The sequence below is a fragment of the Centruroides vittatus genome, unplaced genomic scaffold, assembly GCF_030686945.1.
Source record: "Centruroides vittatus isolate TY-2023 unplaced genomic scaffold, ASM3068694v2 contig_19, whole genome shotgun sequence".
Lineage (NCBI taxonomy): Eukaryota > Metazoa > Arthropoda > Arachnida > Scorpiones > Buthidae > Centruroides > Centruroides vittatus.
In genome coordinates, this window is record NW_027121169.1 from 2,681,785 (window position 1) to 2,697,971 (window position 16,187).

At 28.6% G+C, this 16,187-nt stretch overlaps 1 protein-coding gene across 2 annotated transcripts in view; it reads right to left on the bottom strand.

Moving 5' to 3' along the window:
• yem (yemanuclein) overlaps positions 1 to 16,187 on the bottom strand; it is a 126,165-nt gene that overhangs the window by 58,771 nt on the left and 51,207 nt on the right. For both annotated transcript variants that reach the window (XM_067264539.1, XM_067264538.1), the window contains exon 2: positions 14,116 to 14,220. In XM_067264539.1, coding sequence (XP_067120640.1) covers positions 14,116 to 14,220 — 105 coding nt within the window. The remainder of the gene's footprint in view (positions 1 to 14,115; positions 14,221 to 16,187) is intronic.

A 16,187-nucleotide genomic window follows, 5' to 3' on the forward strand; every position in this document is an offset into this window, starting at 1 on the left:
TTTAGATTCAATTTGAATTATTTCTTTAAATGAAACTCAACAATTTAACTGCAAAAAAACTGAACTTTTGTTTAGTTAAAACTTGTGGCATATGTCTTATTTATCCTATTTTTAAAAAATTTATTAAATCAGTAAGCAGAAAAATTTAAAAAGTTCTATGATTTTAGATTAATTTTAATGTTTAAATTAAACTTAATATTTATAGTAGTGTTAAAATAATTCTTTATTTCTTTCCCAACTTTGTTCATTTTTACTTATTATAAGAAGAAAAAAAAACATTGAACCAATGACAAAATTTTATAAAAGCTTTTGTTAACAAAAGAAAAACATTTAATTAAAACAGACAATTAACAGATTATTTTATTTGCAGTGTAAAATAGAAAGTAATCTTTATTATTTTAAATAAAATGACAATCTTACTCTCTTTTTTAAATCATTTAAATGTTTTTTGGGATTAAACATTCCATTATTATTTAGAAAAGAACACTTAAATAATTGCAGTTTATTAATATTTTTTAATCTTTTTAACAATCTTTAAGGATTTACAGTAGAGCATCGATTATCCGACCCCCAATTAACCGACTTATCGGTCTACCGACCGCGTTCTAGTCGGCAAATTCAAATGTCTGCTAATGATGTGGCGCTACAATATTTGGTTATGTCTTGGCTACTTTAATATTATTTTTGTTAAATTTTTGCATGTTTTAGCTGGCAGCACTGGCTCGACCATGAAAGGGAGGCTAGTATTTAAACCAGGTCTAATACACTATACTAATAATGTATTTTTTCATACTTTTCGGTTATCCGACTTTTCAGTTATCTGACCAATCCCAGTCCCCAATTAAGTCAAATAATCAATGCTCTACTGTACTTTTTGAATCCTAGAAAATGTTAGAATGATTAGATTTGAGGTAACAGAATATAGAATATTTTATAGGGTTTTTTCTCTTCAGAATGAAATTCACTTAACACAAAGCTGTTAAATTATTTGTTTTAACTATTTAAATATTATTGTAAAACATTTAAAGAACAAACTATATGTATACATTTTAAAGAACAGAATTCAAGTTATTTCTGTATTTTGTTTAAAAGGCCTTTGTAATTTTATTTATAAAAAAAATGATTGCTATAATTAATCAGGCTGTTTTTGCTGCTATTAATAATTAGATATTAAGTAATTTGGTATTAGAGAAAGACATTAGGTGCCATCTCTTATTGAAATTAATAATTATAATAATTTAGTATTTATTAAATAATTTCAGAATAGTCAGGAATAAGCCGAGAGTGGGGAGTGGGATTCAAACTGTTCAGTAAACAAGAGTTGAAGGCTTGAATCCCACTTCAAACCAATTATTTTCTTCTACATTATTATTATAATTATTAATTTTGATAAGAGATGGCATCTAATGTCTATCTCTAATACCAAATTATTTAATACCTAATTATTAATAGCAGCAAAAAGTAGCACGATTAATGACAGCAATAGTTTGGCTCATCAAAAATAATATTGTTATTTATTTGAAAGATTGAAAATAATAAACTATTACATTACTTCTTAGTATTTTTGACAAACATGTTAGCTCAAAGTAAAAACAGTTAAAACTTTTGAAACTTTGTATTTCAATTCAAAAAGCAATATAATCTTTAATCAGATAAAATATGAAAATCATGTAATCATCTTGATTGCAAGATAATATGATGATCATCTTGATGCATTTTTGTTCAGATCTAAGTAATTGTAATCGTTTAATTAATTGAAAACTATTATTCTTCTATTTAATATTTTGAGTGACTACTACCAAATAATTTGATTCTTTCGGAAAACTTTCACTGACAATCAACAAATCAGACACGGAACTAAATTTATATAATTTACATAAAATAATATTCAATAACAAAAATAATTTACTTTTATTTCATAAAGTCCATTAAATAAATAAAGCATTTCATTTAACAAATGATTTCTTCCCTACAGATTATTATTTTTATAGTTTTGCATAATATACATGTGATCAATTCCTTCAGAATTTCATATTTTATATATCATTTTCTTCCTATTCCATTAATATGTTTCTTAGCTTCAAATTTTTACAAAATATTTCACTGTATTGGCAAACAATCTGGCAGATTTATTGGACTACATTAAGGCTAATTTAATAATTAAATATAAAGCAATTTGGCTAAATGTAGATAATTAGACCACCATCTTGTAATAAATTTAATGATTAGAGATAAAAATGAAAAGAAATAAAATTCTAAAATTAAATTAAAAATTAATTTATTTCTAATTATTACATTTATCATGAGATGGCAGCCTGATCACCTATTTCTAGCCAAATTGTTCTATATTTAATTATTAAATTAGCCTTAACATAGCACAATAATCTGGCATATCATTTGGCAATACTAATTAAATCATTGTTGTATATGTTGAAATTTCAGTTGTGAAATTTTCAAGTTCCGAAACAAACATTTCTTTCTATCAACCTATAAATATTTCATTTAGATCTTTGTCATTTTAATTTCCTTCTTTTTAAGCTCTGTTTATTTAAATTATATTAAGGAATGAATAATCAATCAATAATACAATATTCAGTTTAATATTGTATTTATTTTAACTATTGTTATTTAATAATACTTAAAACAAATACAATAAGTCATAAAATATCCAGATTAATTTCCATCCTTCTCTGTCTAATAAATTTTTATATATTTTAATCTATAAAACAAGCTTTAATACATAAAATTATTATTTTATACATTAGTAAATTTCAATTATACGAGCGCTAAGGTGGCTTTTCTTTTTCGCTAGACTTAGTAAATTTAGTAAAATTAGTAAATTTGTTAGAGCCAAACAAACCTGTAACTGCTGAATTATTTCAAGCTATATTACAACTAATTAATTAAAAGAATCTGTTCTAAAGACAAACAGTAGTGCCATCATCTTGTAAAAATGATTAGTAATTAATAATTATCTATGAGTTAGCTTAAATTTAGAAAATTGGAAAAAAAGATTAATCCAGAGCAAGACTCAAACCTGTAACTCTGCATACCAGACAGGTCCATTATCATTTATGATACCTGAATCTCTAAACTTTCCTTCCAGATATACATAGTACGATCCAAAAGTTCAGGGACTGCAGTAATCTATGACAACAAAAGCATGTATTTGAAGTTACAGCGTATGAAATGGATTCTACCAAACCACTTCTATGTGTTCAGGTTAATTTCATCCATGTCATGTGATTAAACCACGAGCACTGCTGTTTTTTTCAGAGATGGTTACCTTTATTCTGCGACATAATCAAAGTGGAGTTTCAAGAACAACCTCCAACATTTTGACTTCGCCATGATAGAATCACCGTACACCTTTCTTAGTAATTTTAAAGTCTCTGTAGGTGTTTTACCTAAACGCTGACAAAATTTAATGTTGGAGTTTGTTCTTGAAACTCCACTTTTATTACATCACAGAACAAAGGTAACTATCTCTCGAAAAAAACAGCAGCGCTTGCAATTTAATCACATGACATGAGTGAAATTAACCTGAACACATAGAGGTGGTTTGGTAGAATCCATTTCATACACTGTAACTTCAAATACATGCTTTTGTTGTAATAGATTACTGCAGTCCCCAAACTTTTGGATCGTACCATGTATAGTATAAAACCATACTGCAATATTAAATCCAAATTGCAGTATATCTGAAAACAAAGATTAACAGTTGTCTGAGTAGCATAAGAGCAGGTAGTAATGCTTGTCAAGTATGTAGAAGTTTGGGGTTGAAAATCCATGCACTCCATATCAATCTATATTTTTGTGAGAGCCGAAGTTGGTGAAGAAATTTTTGTTTGATTTAGTTTTTCGTTAAAGTTGTTTTGCTAAAATCCTCAAAGATAATTACACTATTTCCCAAGGACTTATTTCCTTGTTGAAGATGACATGTCAAATGTGTCACCCGGAATCTACAATTGAAAATTTGACTATTGGCTACGATGTACTAAACCTCCTAACGAAGTCATGGGAAAAACCCAGGAGGAGCCCCCCCCAATAAAAAGGTGGGGGTGATAACAAGCCCATGAACCCTTTTTCCTAAGTGTGTAAAACTGCCTTTTTAGCTGTCACCACTCACCGCCACCCAAGAAACCAAGAAAAAAAGGATTACCCTCCGAACTGAGTTGCCAACCTTTCCTCAATTAGTACATCAGTATGACTAAGACTCAAGAGTGTTTTAAGGTATTTATCTCCAAATTTACTGTGAGCTCTCTCTCTCAATCAAGGTCGTGTTAGGTTTATCTCTCTATATCCCTCTCCCTTTATCAATTGTGCTAAGCATCTGAAATGATCGTAAACTTGTAAACAATATCTTGTAGAACTTGTAAATAATATCTATCAATAAACAGGTATTCTTGTTAGATGTTAATTTGTGGAGTGTACTTCTTCCAGTCATTTCCATCCGTTTCCATTCAGAGTCTGGAAGCCTGCGAATGCAACCACTAACGTGATAAATAACGGCCATTGAAATTTCCATGTCCGGCAGACACAGTGATGTCAGTCCCGACAAGGTGCCAAGGAGGTGCCAATCCTGTGGTCACATTTTTAAATTTTCTGATTATTTATATTTACACATGATGGCAGCATATTTGTCTACTTTGGGCTAAATTCTCATACTTTAATTAATTTTAATAATTTAATAAGTGTCTAAAAATAGCAGATTAGGTTTGACAGGGCTTGGCTGTAATAACTGTTCATTAATACGCATTATTCAAAATATAACCCTGCAATAATCCATGTCAGACTTCTTGCAATTTGAAATCATAAGAAAAAAACATACATATTTGCATGTTAAAACAGAAGCCAAATAAATTCTATAAAAGATTAATATTCTAAAGTTGAGTTATAAAAAAGTAAGGAAACCTTAAACATACTTTCTCTGAAAAATCTTTTTCTGAATAGAACCATAATAAACATTAAATTACAATGATTTTTGAAATCAACAACATATGGAATATAAAAGATTTAAATGTGTTTTGAATTTTCATTTTAGTTTAACTATTTTTCTTGAATCTTTGAAACAGTAAGGAAGACAATGAATTTAGTAACAATAATGCTGCTTACAAGAGGAAACTGGCAATCTCAAATCATCAATTTGAATTAAGTTTCGTAAGCATGTTGTATTCATTCATAGTATACCAAAGTTGCTTGATCTATCATTCATGCATTTGGAATAATATGATGTTAAAATTATTGATATCTTTATGAACAAGTATTTTTCTTTTTTCAAGTTAGTAGTGTAGCAATGCTGGTTAAAATACCACATGGGGGCACTTGTAACAGACAAAATTTTTTTCATTTAAATTTTATATGTTTAAAATTGTTATATAAAATTTTTAGGCCTTTAAAATATTTAATATAAAAATTTATTACTACCAAAAAAAAAAAAAAAATATCAAAGAATTCAAAAATGTCTAACAATTTAAAACTTTCTCAATGAACACAAAAATATATTTAAAGAAGATTAAATTTTTTAAATGGTTTTTCACAAAAATATATTTTCAATAAAAATCTTAATTTGACAACTTTTAGAGTGATATTTTTCATAAAAACAATTAAAATATAATGATTTGTCATGCTATGCACATATAATCATTGCTATTTCATTTGCACAGTCTTTACATTTTGTTTTATTAACACAATCTGAAAAACAAATTTTGTTCATGTTTTTGAAAATATTTCTTTCTTCTGTTGTTTTAATGCAAACCATATGTATTTAACATGTCATAAAAGACTGATGTGCTCGACTGTGAACTAGAGATTGTATTTTAATAGCATCCTCATAACTGGCTATTTCTCTACTGCTTTTAAGGAGATACAGTATTTACAATTTTGTAAATTTTTGATAAAATTTTTAACCTGTCCATAAGAATAAACATCACAGCTATCATAGAGGAGTATATTTTGTGATCTTGTTTACAATTATTTACAACAATGCTTATTCTAACATATTAAATTTTTATAAAACACTCAAAAATAAAGACCACCTATAAGTAATAATCATTTGAAATCAAAGCCAGCACCAAAGCACCTCATGAAGTGTTTTAATCAGTATTGCTATGCTTCCAACTAGAAAAAACTCTGTAAAAATATTAATAGTGTTCAAAAAACTTTTAGCACCATTTTATTGAGAATGCATGAATAGTGGATCAAACAGCTTTGGTATACTATGAGTAAATACAACACACTCATGAAACTTCATTGAAACAAGTGATTAGAAACTGCTGGGTTACCGTTGTTAGTAATAAATTTCTTTATATTGTTTATGTGAATTTCTTTTTATACTACACAATCAATCATTCTTTAAAAAAAAAACCTTCTAGAACCTTTGTATTTATTAATTCTATTTTCTAGAGTTCTATGAATGCTTCCTGCTAAATATTTAATCCTCCACATTATTAATTAATTATCAAGAATGCAAATTTTAATTTTACAGACAAGGGAAAAGATTTCATCAAGTATTATCATAAAATAATTGTTTATTATAATAATAAAAAAATTTTAATTAAATTTTCTTCTAAGCAAGCTTTTAAAAAAGGCAATGTAGAGCCAACAAACACATCAGTTTTCTTATAAATTGATAAAATTGAAGATTAGTAATAATTACTGTGTCAAAGTAAAGAATTGTTTTAGTTATAATTTCAGACGAATTCTAATAAAACAGTGTCAATGTTTCTGAAAAATTCTTCATTTGAAAACTAAAATTAATTTCAAAGCATATGTAGAGCATATGCTAAATTTAATTATTAATCACTTGATATTAAAAAAAACTCATTTAAGGAAAAAAACTTGCAAAAATTTCATTGTAATATTTAAAATATCTTTAAATTGTGATCTGTATGGAATGTATAAACTAAAATCGTAAATTATAAATAATTTAGTGTAATGAATATACCTGGTATGTTTCTGTTTTCTGTTTGGTTAGTTATGGCAACACAACACTTGGGTGATCTGCCTGGGGGGGATGCCTTCCAGGAGGTCTTTTTATGGGAAACTGGCCTCTATTTAGACGTTACAGACATGGAGATATATCTGGTATGTATAACATACCATGATATTTCAATTAATATGTGGCGTGTCTTTTAAGTAAGTACCATTTTAAAATAGGACTGCTGCAGTGTGTTCCGCAAATGTGCACTGAGTACCTACATATGTTGGCTAGCCACAGATGCATTTACGGAAGCGTTCATTCATTTTATGTTTGTTTGTGTGTGTTTAAAATGTCTCAGACAATTCAAAATCCCACCAATTGTGAAGTACGCACAGTGACTTGTATTTTTAATGCAAAAGACATGAAAGCGGCTGACATTCAACAGCAGACTAGTGAGGTGTAAGGAAAAAACATTATGAGTGATGGAATGGTAAGAAAATGGGTTAGATCATTTAAAGATAGTTGTACTAATGTCCATGACGAGGAGTGTAGTAGACAACCATCTGTCATTACTGAAGACTAAGTGCAGAAAGTTGCTGCAAAAGTTCAAGAAAACAGACACTTCACGATTTTGTCATCCAAAACAAAAAGTGTGGCACAAGCTCAGTAAGGGGATTGTTTTGTTTCATGACAATGCTTGTCCACACATGGCTCAACAAACCTGAGATCTTATCACATCATATGGCTAGGAACAACTTGATCACCCTATATATAGCCCTAATTTAGTGACTACCACTTGTTCCTCCACTTGAAAAGCCACCTAGGCAGTCAGTGCTATGACGATGATGTCAAAATGTTGTGCTGCAGCAGTTGGTAATCAGGTGGCAGGTTTCTAGTAGGATGGAATTCAGAAGCTGGTTGTATGATATGAGAAGTGCCTTCATATTAGAGGAAATTATGTTGAAAAGTAGATTAAAATACAGGCTTTCATGTAAGAATAAATTTATTTTTAAAAAATCGCAGTTGTGTTTTTTTAATATCAAAATGGTACTTACTTAAAAAACATGCCTCTTATGTATTTCAAATAGCACATACAAAATAATTTGAGAAAATAATGACACATTTTATTTATTATAGTGAGAGCTTTTGTTCTTTTATTTATTTATTTATTAAAATGAAAATAAATAAGTAAAATATATGATTTAACAACTTTCAATTTCAGGAATAAAATTTCATAATCATTTAGAATATCATTCTATTTCTCAAACATATTTTTATCAACAATCAAGAAGACTAAGTAAAAAAAGAAAATGAAGCTAAAAACTTATTACAATGCTGTAAACAGAAAACAATCATCATATTTTTAAATTCTTATATCAATGTTTATAGAAGAATATTAGTAAAGAACTTAGTGAATATCATGTAGGAATTTTTAGTTTATATAGTACATTTGAAAGTAATTGTAATAATGAGAAACAAGATATTTAAGATTATAAAAATCATTTAATATGAAATAAATCAAAAGCAATTGCAAATTCAGATTCCTACAAAAAATGTTTTTTCAATAGGAAGACTATAGACTGTTATTTATTTGTGAACAAATAAAGTAAACAAGATAATCAACTGAACTATGTTAAATACAGTTTATTAAAGAAGTAATATAAAATCAATTTTAAAAATATGGATCTTTTATAAAAATCCAGTAACAGGTTGCTTAACTTTCCTGGCAACATTTAAAACAGCATATATGGCACCATCTGTTATGATATTTTATTATAAAAAACTTATATTTTTAATTATTATAAAATGGCAAAAAATTTAATTTTTAGAATAGGATTAGTTCTATAAAAAATTATAAATGCTATTAATAATTAAAATTATTAAGCTTGATCCTAATCAAGATATGACATATTAACTTTATCTCCCCACCCCGTCAACCTTTAACTACCAAAATTTAATAGCCTTAATGCTCCTAATATACAAACCTCTCTGCAAAATTTCAGGAATTTTCAAAAAAAGCACAGGAGTTAAGTGTCAAAGCCCCCCACACACACACCAACATCCACATAGACAAAAAAAGAAGCCCTAAATAATTTTTGCATGTCTTGACAGTTCATGGTTCCAATTCCAAAAATGTAAAAATCTTCGGGGAATTCATTTTTTGACCAATTGCCATACTTTTCCTCTGTTATACATAACAGAGTTGGGAAAGTAAAAATACCAATATATGTATAAATATACAGTCTGTATACAAACTTGAAGCAAGTTTAGCACATTACTAATAAATATATAATTTTATTGTAATGTAGAGAGAACTAAAAATTTATATAGGATGATTTTTGTGATATATGGAGAAACAGATTTAAAAAAGAAAAAAAAAATTACTAGAAACAATAGAAATAAATTATAAAACAAAAAAACTCTTGTTTCTTATCCATTTACTCTGAACAAAAATTCATAAGTAAAGAATACATACAGAATGTAAACAATTACATTGAAATCTCTTTTTATCCAAAGCACTATGCATTGAACACTAAATGTCAGATAACATTTGAATTCAATATCTTGATTTCAAATAGCTCTACTATTTGATAAAGATATTGAATACTTCTAACTTTATATGTATTAAAAAAAAATTTAAACTATTTAGCAAGACTGGCCATAAAAACAAATAGATATGAATAAATATAAGAAATGCAGAAACTCTGAAGGAAGAATCCAAAAACATAAGAGAAATATCCTAGAAGACAGAAATGAGTGTTGTCAGAGACATTTGATAAAATATTCAGATATAATGGGATGAAATTTCAATCATTTTGCTCTCATCTAGAGTAATGCTGATCAGAACTGCAGAAGTATTAATAATTATGATGTTAAAAGTATTTATTATAAGTATGACGGCACATTCATAGTCTAAGTCAGGCTATTAGGAAATTCTCATTACAAAATATCAACTTTTCTAATACATGTCATCTATTATGATAATGCTAATCACCTTTTAATTTATTACTTGATAAAACATTTTTTAAGATTATACACCACCATCACATCCAAACTTAATAGTGGCATTAAAATGATATGAGTTGTTCAGGATATTTATATTATAAAACTTCCAGTCAAAACCTAATAACCGGTGCAAACCAATTATATTTGCATGGCAAACGTTTTCGGACACTCCACTGTGACCTTCCTCAAGCCTTCATGTCTTCTTAAACGATTTTCGAATAATCGAACTCTTATTTCCGCTACGCACGTGCCAACCAAACAAATCGAAAAATCGAACAAGTCAGATTCAAATCATTCAAATATCTTCCGTAGAACTTCCAAATCAATAAAGCTTTAATCAAATAACTAATCTTATGCTAATAACCACTTCTCCACAATTCATCCAAAAAAACGATCCTGCCATCATTTCTACATCGCTTCCCTATATTTCCAAATTTACCAATTTCATAAAACTGCTCTTCCATTTCTTCGTTAAAAACTTTCTATTCATTCATTCCATCCCATCCTGCGACGGGACAAATAAATTTTTTTTTTTTTTTACGTTATTATATGTATATTTCATCCGTTATTTTATTTGTATTTAAATTTTTGTTCCATTTTGTTTGCATTCGAATATGTTTAGCCTGATGATGACCAACAGGTTTGGCTGAAAACATTTGCTACGTTATTTATTAAAATTTTTTCTCAGCAACTTAAAATGTTTGGTGTTTTCTGATTTACATATTGCTGAGTGAGTTCACTTCAATATTGGAAGTGCCATCATGACTGTGTATATAAAGAGCGATTCTTTCTTTAGGGAACTAAACTTCCAGTGGAATTTGATTGTGCTGGTCATTGTCAATTATGAACAATGCCTTGCCATCAAATTTGTGCTCACTACAACCATATGATGGATTTTTGAAACAGGATGTTGTTTTATCATACTAAAAGAGAGTGGATGAACAAAATCAACATTTGGGTTGAAGTGATATGGCACTTAGATGATACTGGCATGAATGAGTCTTGAATGACAAAGTCTAGAGAAAAGCAGGCAATGGACAGCCTGGAGTGATAACAGAAAGGGAAGATAGAGCAATTATTTCAGCAGCAGTAACAGCACCAGAGCACTATTGACAATCCAACATATGACCAATGCCAAAGTGACTACCAGGATCATTGCTAGATGACTATACAAATGGAATCTACATTCACAATACCCATTATGCCAGCTGCCATTGATCCATAGCCATCATCAAGAATGAAATGGTGCTGGGCTCAATTAATATGGAACTGTTTTGATTGGGGACAAATCATCTTCAGTAATGAGACCCACTTTCAGATGAATTCTAACAACAATTGCAGGCATCTATCGAAACAATCTGGCCATTGCCAGAACCCCACTTTTACTATCAAACACCATACAGCCTGACAACAAAATGTTATGGTTTGGAGTGCCATTTCTTTTCATAGCTAGAGCCCTTAGTGGTAGTCAATGGCCCCCTCACAATACAGCAATATGTTCATGACATTCTCAGACCTGTTGTGATACCATTCCTTTTGAAGTACTCAGGGCATACTTTCCAACAAGACAATGTCCGGCTACACATGACACGCCCCTCACATGAATGTCTTCATGGTTGCAAAATCATTCTTGACCAGCAAGATCGTCAGATCTCTCTTCAATTGAGCCTGATGGGGCATCACCTATAACCATCTGGGAATGTTTGGCAAAAAATCCCTCAGGACACCATTTGTCAACTTTATGAATCAATGTTACTGCAGATAACTGCTTATATTCAGGCAAGAGGTGGGCCAACATCATATTGAGTTTTGCAGCTCTTCCTCTGGAATAAATCATTCAACCAGTCCAAAACTGTAATCACTTCTTTTTCTATGCATGTACTGTACAATAAACCTATCAGATTTTGTTCTAGTTAGATTTCCTTCTTAGTATGTCAATATTTTTGACAAAAGAGTGTATTTAAAACAGAAATGATTTCCTTAACATTTATGAAACTATCAAATAATTAGAACAGGTAAAAGTCAGCGAGAAAACTGTTCTTTGTTAATCACTCACAGATTTATTGTATTCTCAAATCTCTATCATTACTACATAGAATCTGACATTTTAAAATAAAATTTTTAAAAAAAATCACTGATTTTTACTAAAACTTTTCATGTACAGTAATACCCCGAACTTACGCGATAGGTGGGACCAAGCGATAACCGTGTAAGTCAAATTCGCGTAAGTCGGAGTATAACTTTGCATATAAATACATACAAATTATTTTTAATTGGGGCTAGAGACTAAAGAAATCTTAGATAATACATATGTATAACAAATTATATTATTAAAATCATAAACCAAAGTTATTTTGATGTGGAAGCCTTCATAAAATCTAACAAATTCGTCTGACGGCTCAAAGATATTTTTCTCCCGCAAAATTTCCTTGTAGCATGCTAATAATCTTTTTATTTCTCGTTTTGTAGAAGAAATGCGCTCTTCATTGAAGTCTATATTTTGTAAAATTTGTAACCACTTCTCAATTAAACTAAGGCCTTCTGTCTAGTTTCCAACTGTCATTCGATCATCTGATTGAACTGGGTCTAAAGGATCAAGTTTTGTCAATTCACAAATTTTTATTTTTGTATCGAAATCTTTAATAATGTTAACATTACATTCCAAAGATAAAGTTTTTCTTTTCTTGTTTGATGCAGAAGAATCAGTTCTACTTTGTTTGGATGACATAGTAGAATCTCTGAAGTCTCCGTAGATATAACAAACACAGAAATAAATGACACGAAATAAATTGTAGCTATGCGTCGATTCTGCGTGACATGTCCGAACATGTAAGCTGAACAATAGTTTGGGGGGAGGGAGTAATCAAGAGTTGCGTGGCGCTCAAACAAAAGACGAATCGACGAGATTTGAAAATCGCATAACTCTGGGTTCGCGTAAGTCGAGGTATTACTGTATTTAATCAAAAAACATATTTATCAAAAATTGAAATTTAATTTGAATATACTTGATAATTTTTCTATTCTTAAAAATATCCTGAATAAATTTTTCTTTTTAATGAAATAATTATTAGCAGTTCTAGTGTTTTTGTTTTGTTCATATGTCAACAAATTTATTTTACAGTAGAGAGTCGTTAATCCAAATCAATTGGGGACTGGGGTTGTTCAGATTAGTGATTTGTTCAGATAACCGATTATGTATGAAAAAATATTTTAACCTATCCGATGTTCAAATTTTTCTCCATTGCGTGTTGCTTCGTGTTTAATTTTTGTCGATTTTAAGCCTAACAAAAATTTTTATAATAATAATCGAGGCTATTGTATCGTTAAAAACTTATTTCTTTATTTTGTACAAACAAAATAAATATATTGAAGAATATAAAAACATAAAAATTATACTTTAGAAGTAAATTTAGTATCAAAAACGTTCGATTCAGCACGACACAGTCTGACTGGAAAGCATTCAGATAACAGACGATTCGGATAACCGGGGTTCGAATTAATGACTCTCTACTGTATATACAAATTAAATGTTGGAACACAAGAATTCTTTGAAAATCAAAAACAAACCTATCAAGTAAATGTTACATAAATTTTCAAACAATTAGCAATATCAATTTTTCCTGATGAACATACTCAAAATAAACCTCTCAATCCAGCATATTAAATTTTATTTAATATTAATCTTTTCAGCCATCTTAATGGCCTCCTTCAGGCTATTCACAGAACATCAAAATTCTAAATGGAAAGGAATAAAAACAGAACTTAAGATTCAAATTACATTTCAATTATGGAATGTTATGCAATTGGTTGCATTTAGAAGTATCAGAACTTTCTTCCAATTTAAAATTTTTAATAGACATTGCTAATGATAACATTTGATATTACTATTAATCCTACTGATAGTAAACATACATCTTTATTACTATTTACATAATTTTTGCATTTTCATACTTATAATTTAATGATTAATAGAAACTATTTTATATCAAAATATTAAATTAAATTATTAAATTTAATAAGTATACTTGAATAACTTTTTTAATAATACAGAAATATCTGGGTTTATATTATTTATTAGTTATCTGTAAAGTTAATCTGTAAAGATTATTTCTGTATTATTAAATCACAAAAGTGCATGTGGCTTATCATTTATCATTAGCAAGTTAATTACATGAATTTCAACTTACATATTTCTCTTCAAATTTTCTAGCTAATTCTCTCAACTTATCATCATTGTCATCATCATCATCACCAAAAGGAGTATCATCTTGAACAGGCTCCTTTTTATCATCCTGAAAGATAATTATTATTTAAAAAATTTTGAAAATGTACTTTAATTCTTAAAACCAATATAATTTTTTAGTAATAAAATTTATTATAAATTAACATAAAATTATAAAAAACATGAAATATAATTTTAATATATATCGAAAATCTTCATAATTAGTATTTTTAATCTATATATATAACAACAGCACAATTGAATAAGGCACAGCAGCATTAAATTAAAAGAATATCATCAAACAGCATTAAATGAAAAAACATGTCTGTAGTAATAAATGTTAGTCAACTGATTAAAGGTAAAGAAATCAAAATGTTAATGTCATAATATGTTATATTATTGGACAACAATTTTCTTAAAACCATTTGATAATTACTTACAAAAACATAAAATAAATAAAGCTATCACTGGATCATTAATATTAATTATACAATAATTTTTACCTATAAAACGTATTTACATCAATTCTGTGTGATCCTTTCAACTGTATAAACAGTCATCTTCAAATAAACATAAGTTTTATATTATATATTCAGTATAAAACTTTATAAACATATATATTAGGGATTATATATACTGTATCTTCTTGTAAAATTTTATAATTAACATTACTACAATCTAAATACCATAATAAAATATTAATAATTAGATATGTATGCACTATACAAATTTGTTTTGGTTAGAATTTTAAATCATCAGATTATATTATTACTAATTGCATATTTCCTCATGTTTACTATTCATTTTGTTGTATTCCAACTGAACATATAAATTTTAAACAATAATCAAACCTAATTTGAATATTTAAATATCTATAAGCTAGGAAAACCATATCATTTAACAATCCAACTGGAGAAACATTTCAGAATCAGTAAAAACGGAGTCTACAACTGAGTGAACATTAATAAATAAATAAATTTTAAAAATTAACTAATGTCTATAAGTTAGTGATATTGCATTAATGTGTTAATAAAATTGTTCTAGTCAAAGATTCATTCTACAATCAAATAATAAAAACAGACAAAAAAAAACAGACTGCCTCCAGAAATTGGGAATATCTAGTATCCCTATATAAGCCAGACTTTTTAAGAGTATTGATTAAACCAGAGATGCACATCCTGCGGCCCATGGGCCATATACGGCCCCCTTTCAATGTTTATGTGGCCCTCCAACGGTACAAAATTCATTCTTTTGAAGTTTCTAAGTATAGAACTTTTTCCCTTACACAAAGTCATTAGCACCCAACCGTTCTATGACTTTCCCAGAGGTGGGAAACTGGGGGGTTGAAGTTCTATTTCTAGCTAAAATGCTTTCTGGTTTAGATATCAAATATTTTAACCACTCAGCAGTGAGGGACGTATATATACGTCGAGGGCGATCATGTGGCAGTGGTGAGGGACGTATATATACGTTAAATTCTTTTGGGGGTATCACCAAAATCTAGCCAAAAACTACCGCAAAAAAAAAATTCACATAAAAAATGAATTATGTAACAATAAAAAAAGACTTTTCTTTACTAGACATAACTGTTTACAAATACTTTTTCTAAAACAGAAATGAGAAAAATTGCGTGAAAAAATACTTTAAAAATTTTTCGGGTATATTCTCCACTATTAAGGGATAGAACCATACCTGACTCTCCCACTGCTGAAAGGTTAAGTCTAATGCATAGTATTATAATGATTTTTAAAAGAATCAAATAGAATAAAATGATGTCAGAACATCATTTCCGATGTTATCAGGAAGTTTCTATTTTGGCGGGAAATTTTCAATTTTATGCTTTGGAAAACTTGCTTATTTGTCTAAATAGCATCAAATAACATAGAAATAAGTGAAAATAGCACTGAAAAACCATGAAAGTAACAATTTATCATTATTTGTTTACATTCTAGATTCTGATTGATATAGTTGAAATTGAATTAATCTTTTCTGAAAAGACACTTATTCATCAACCTAATGTCATTCAAACTAGAAAAT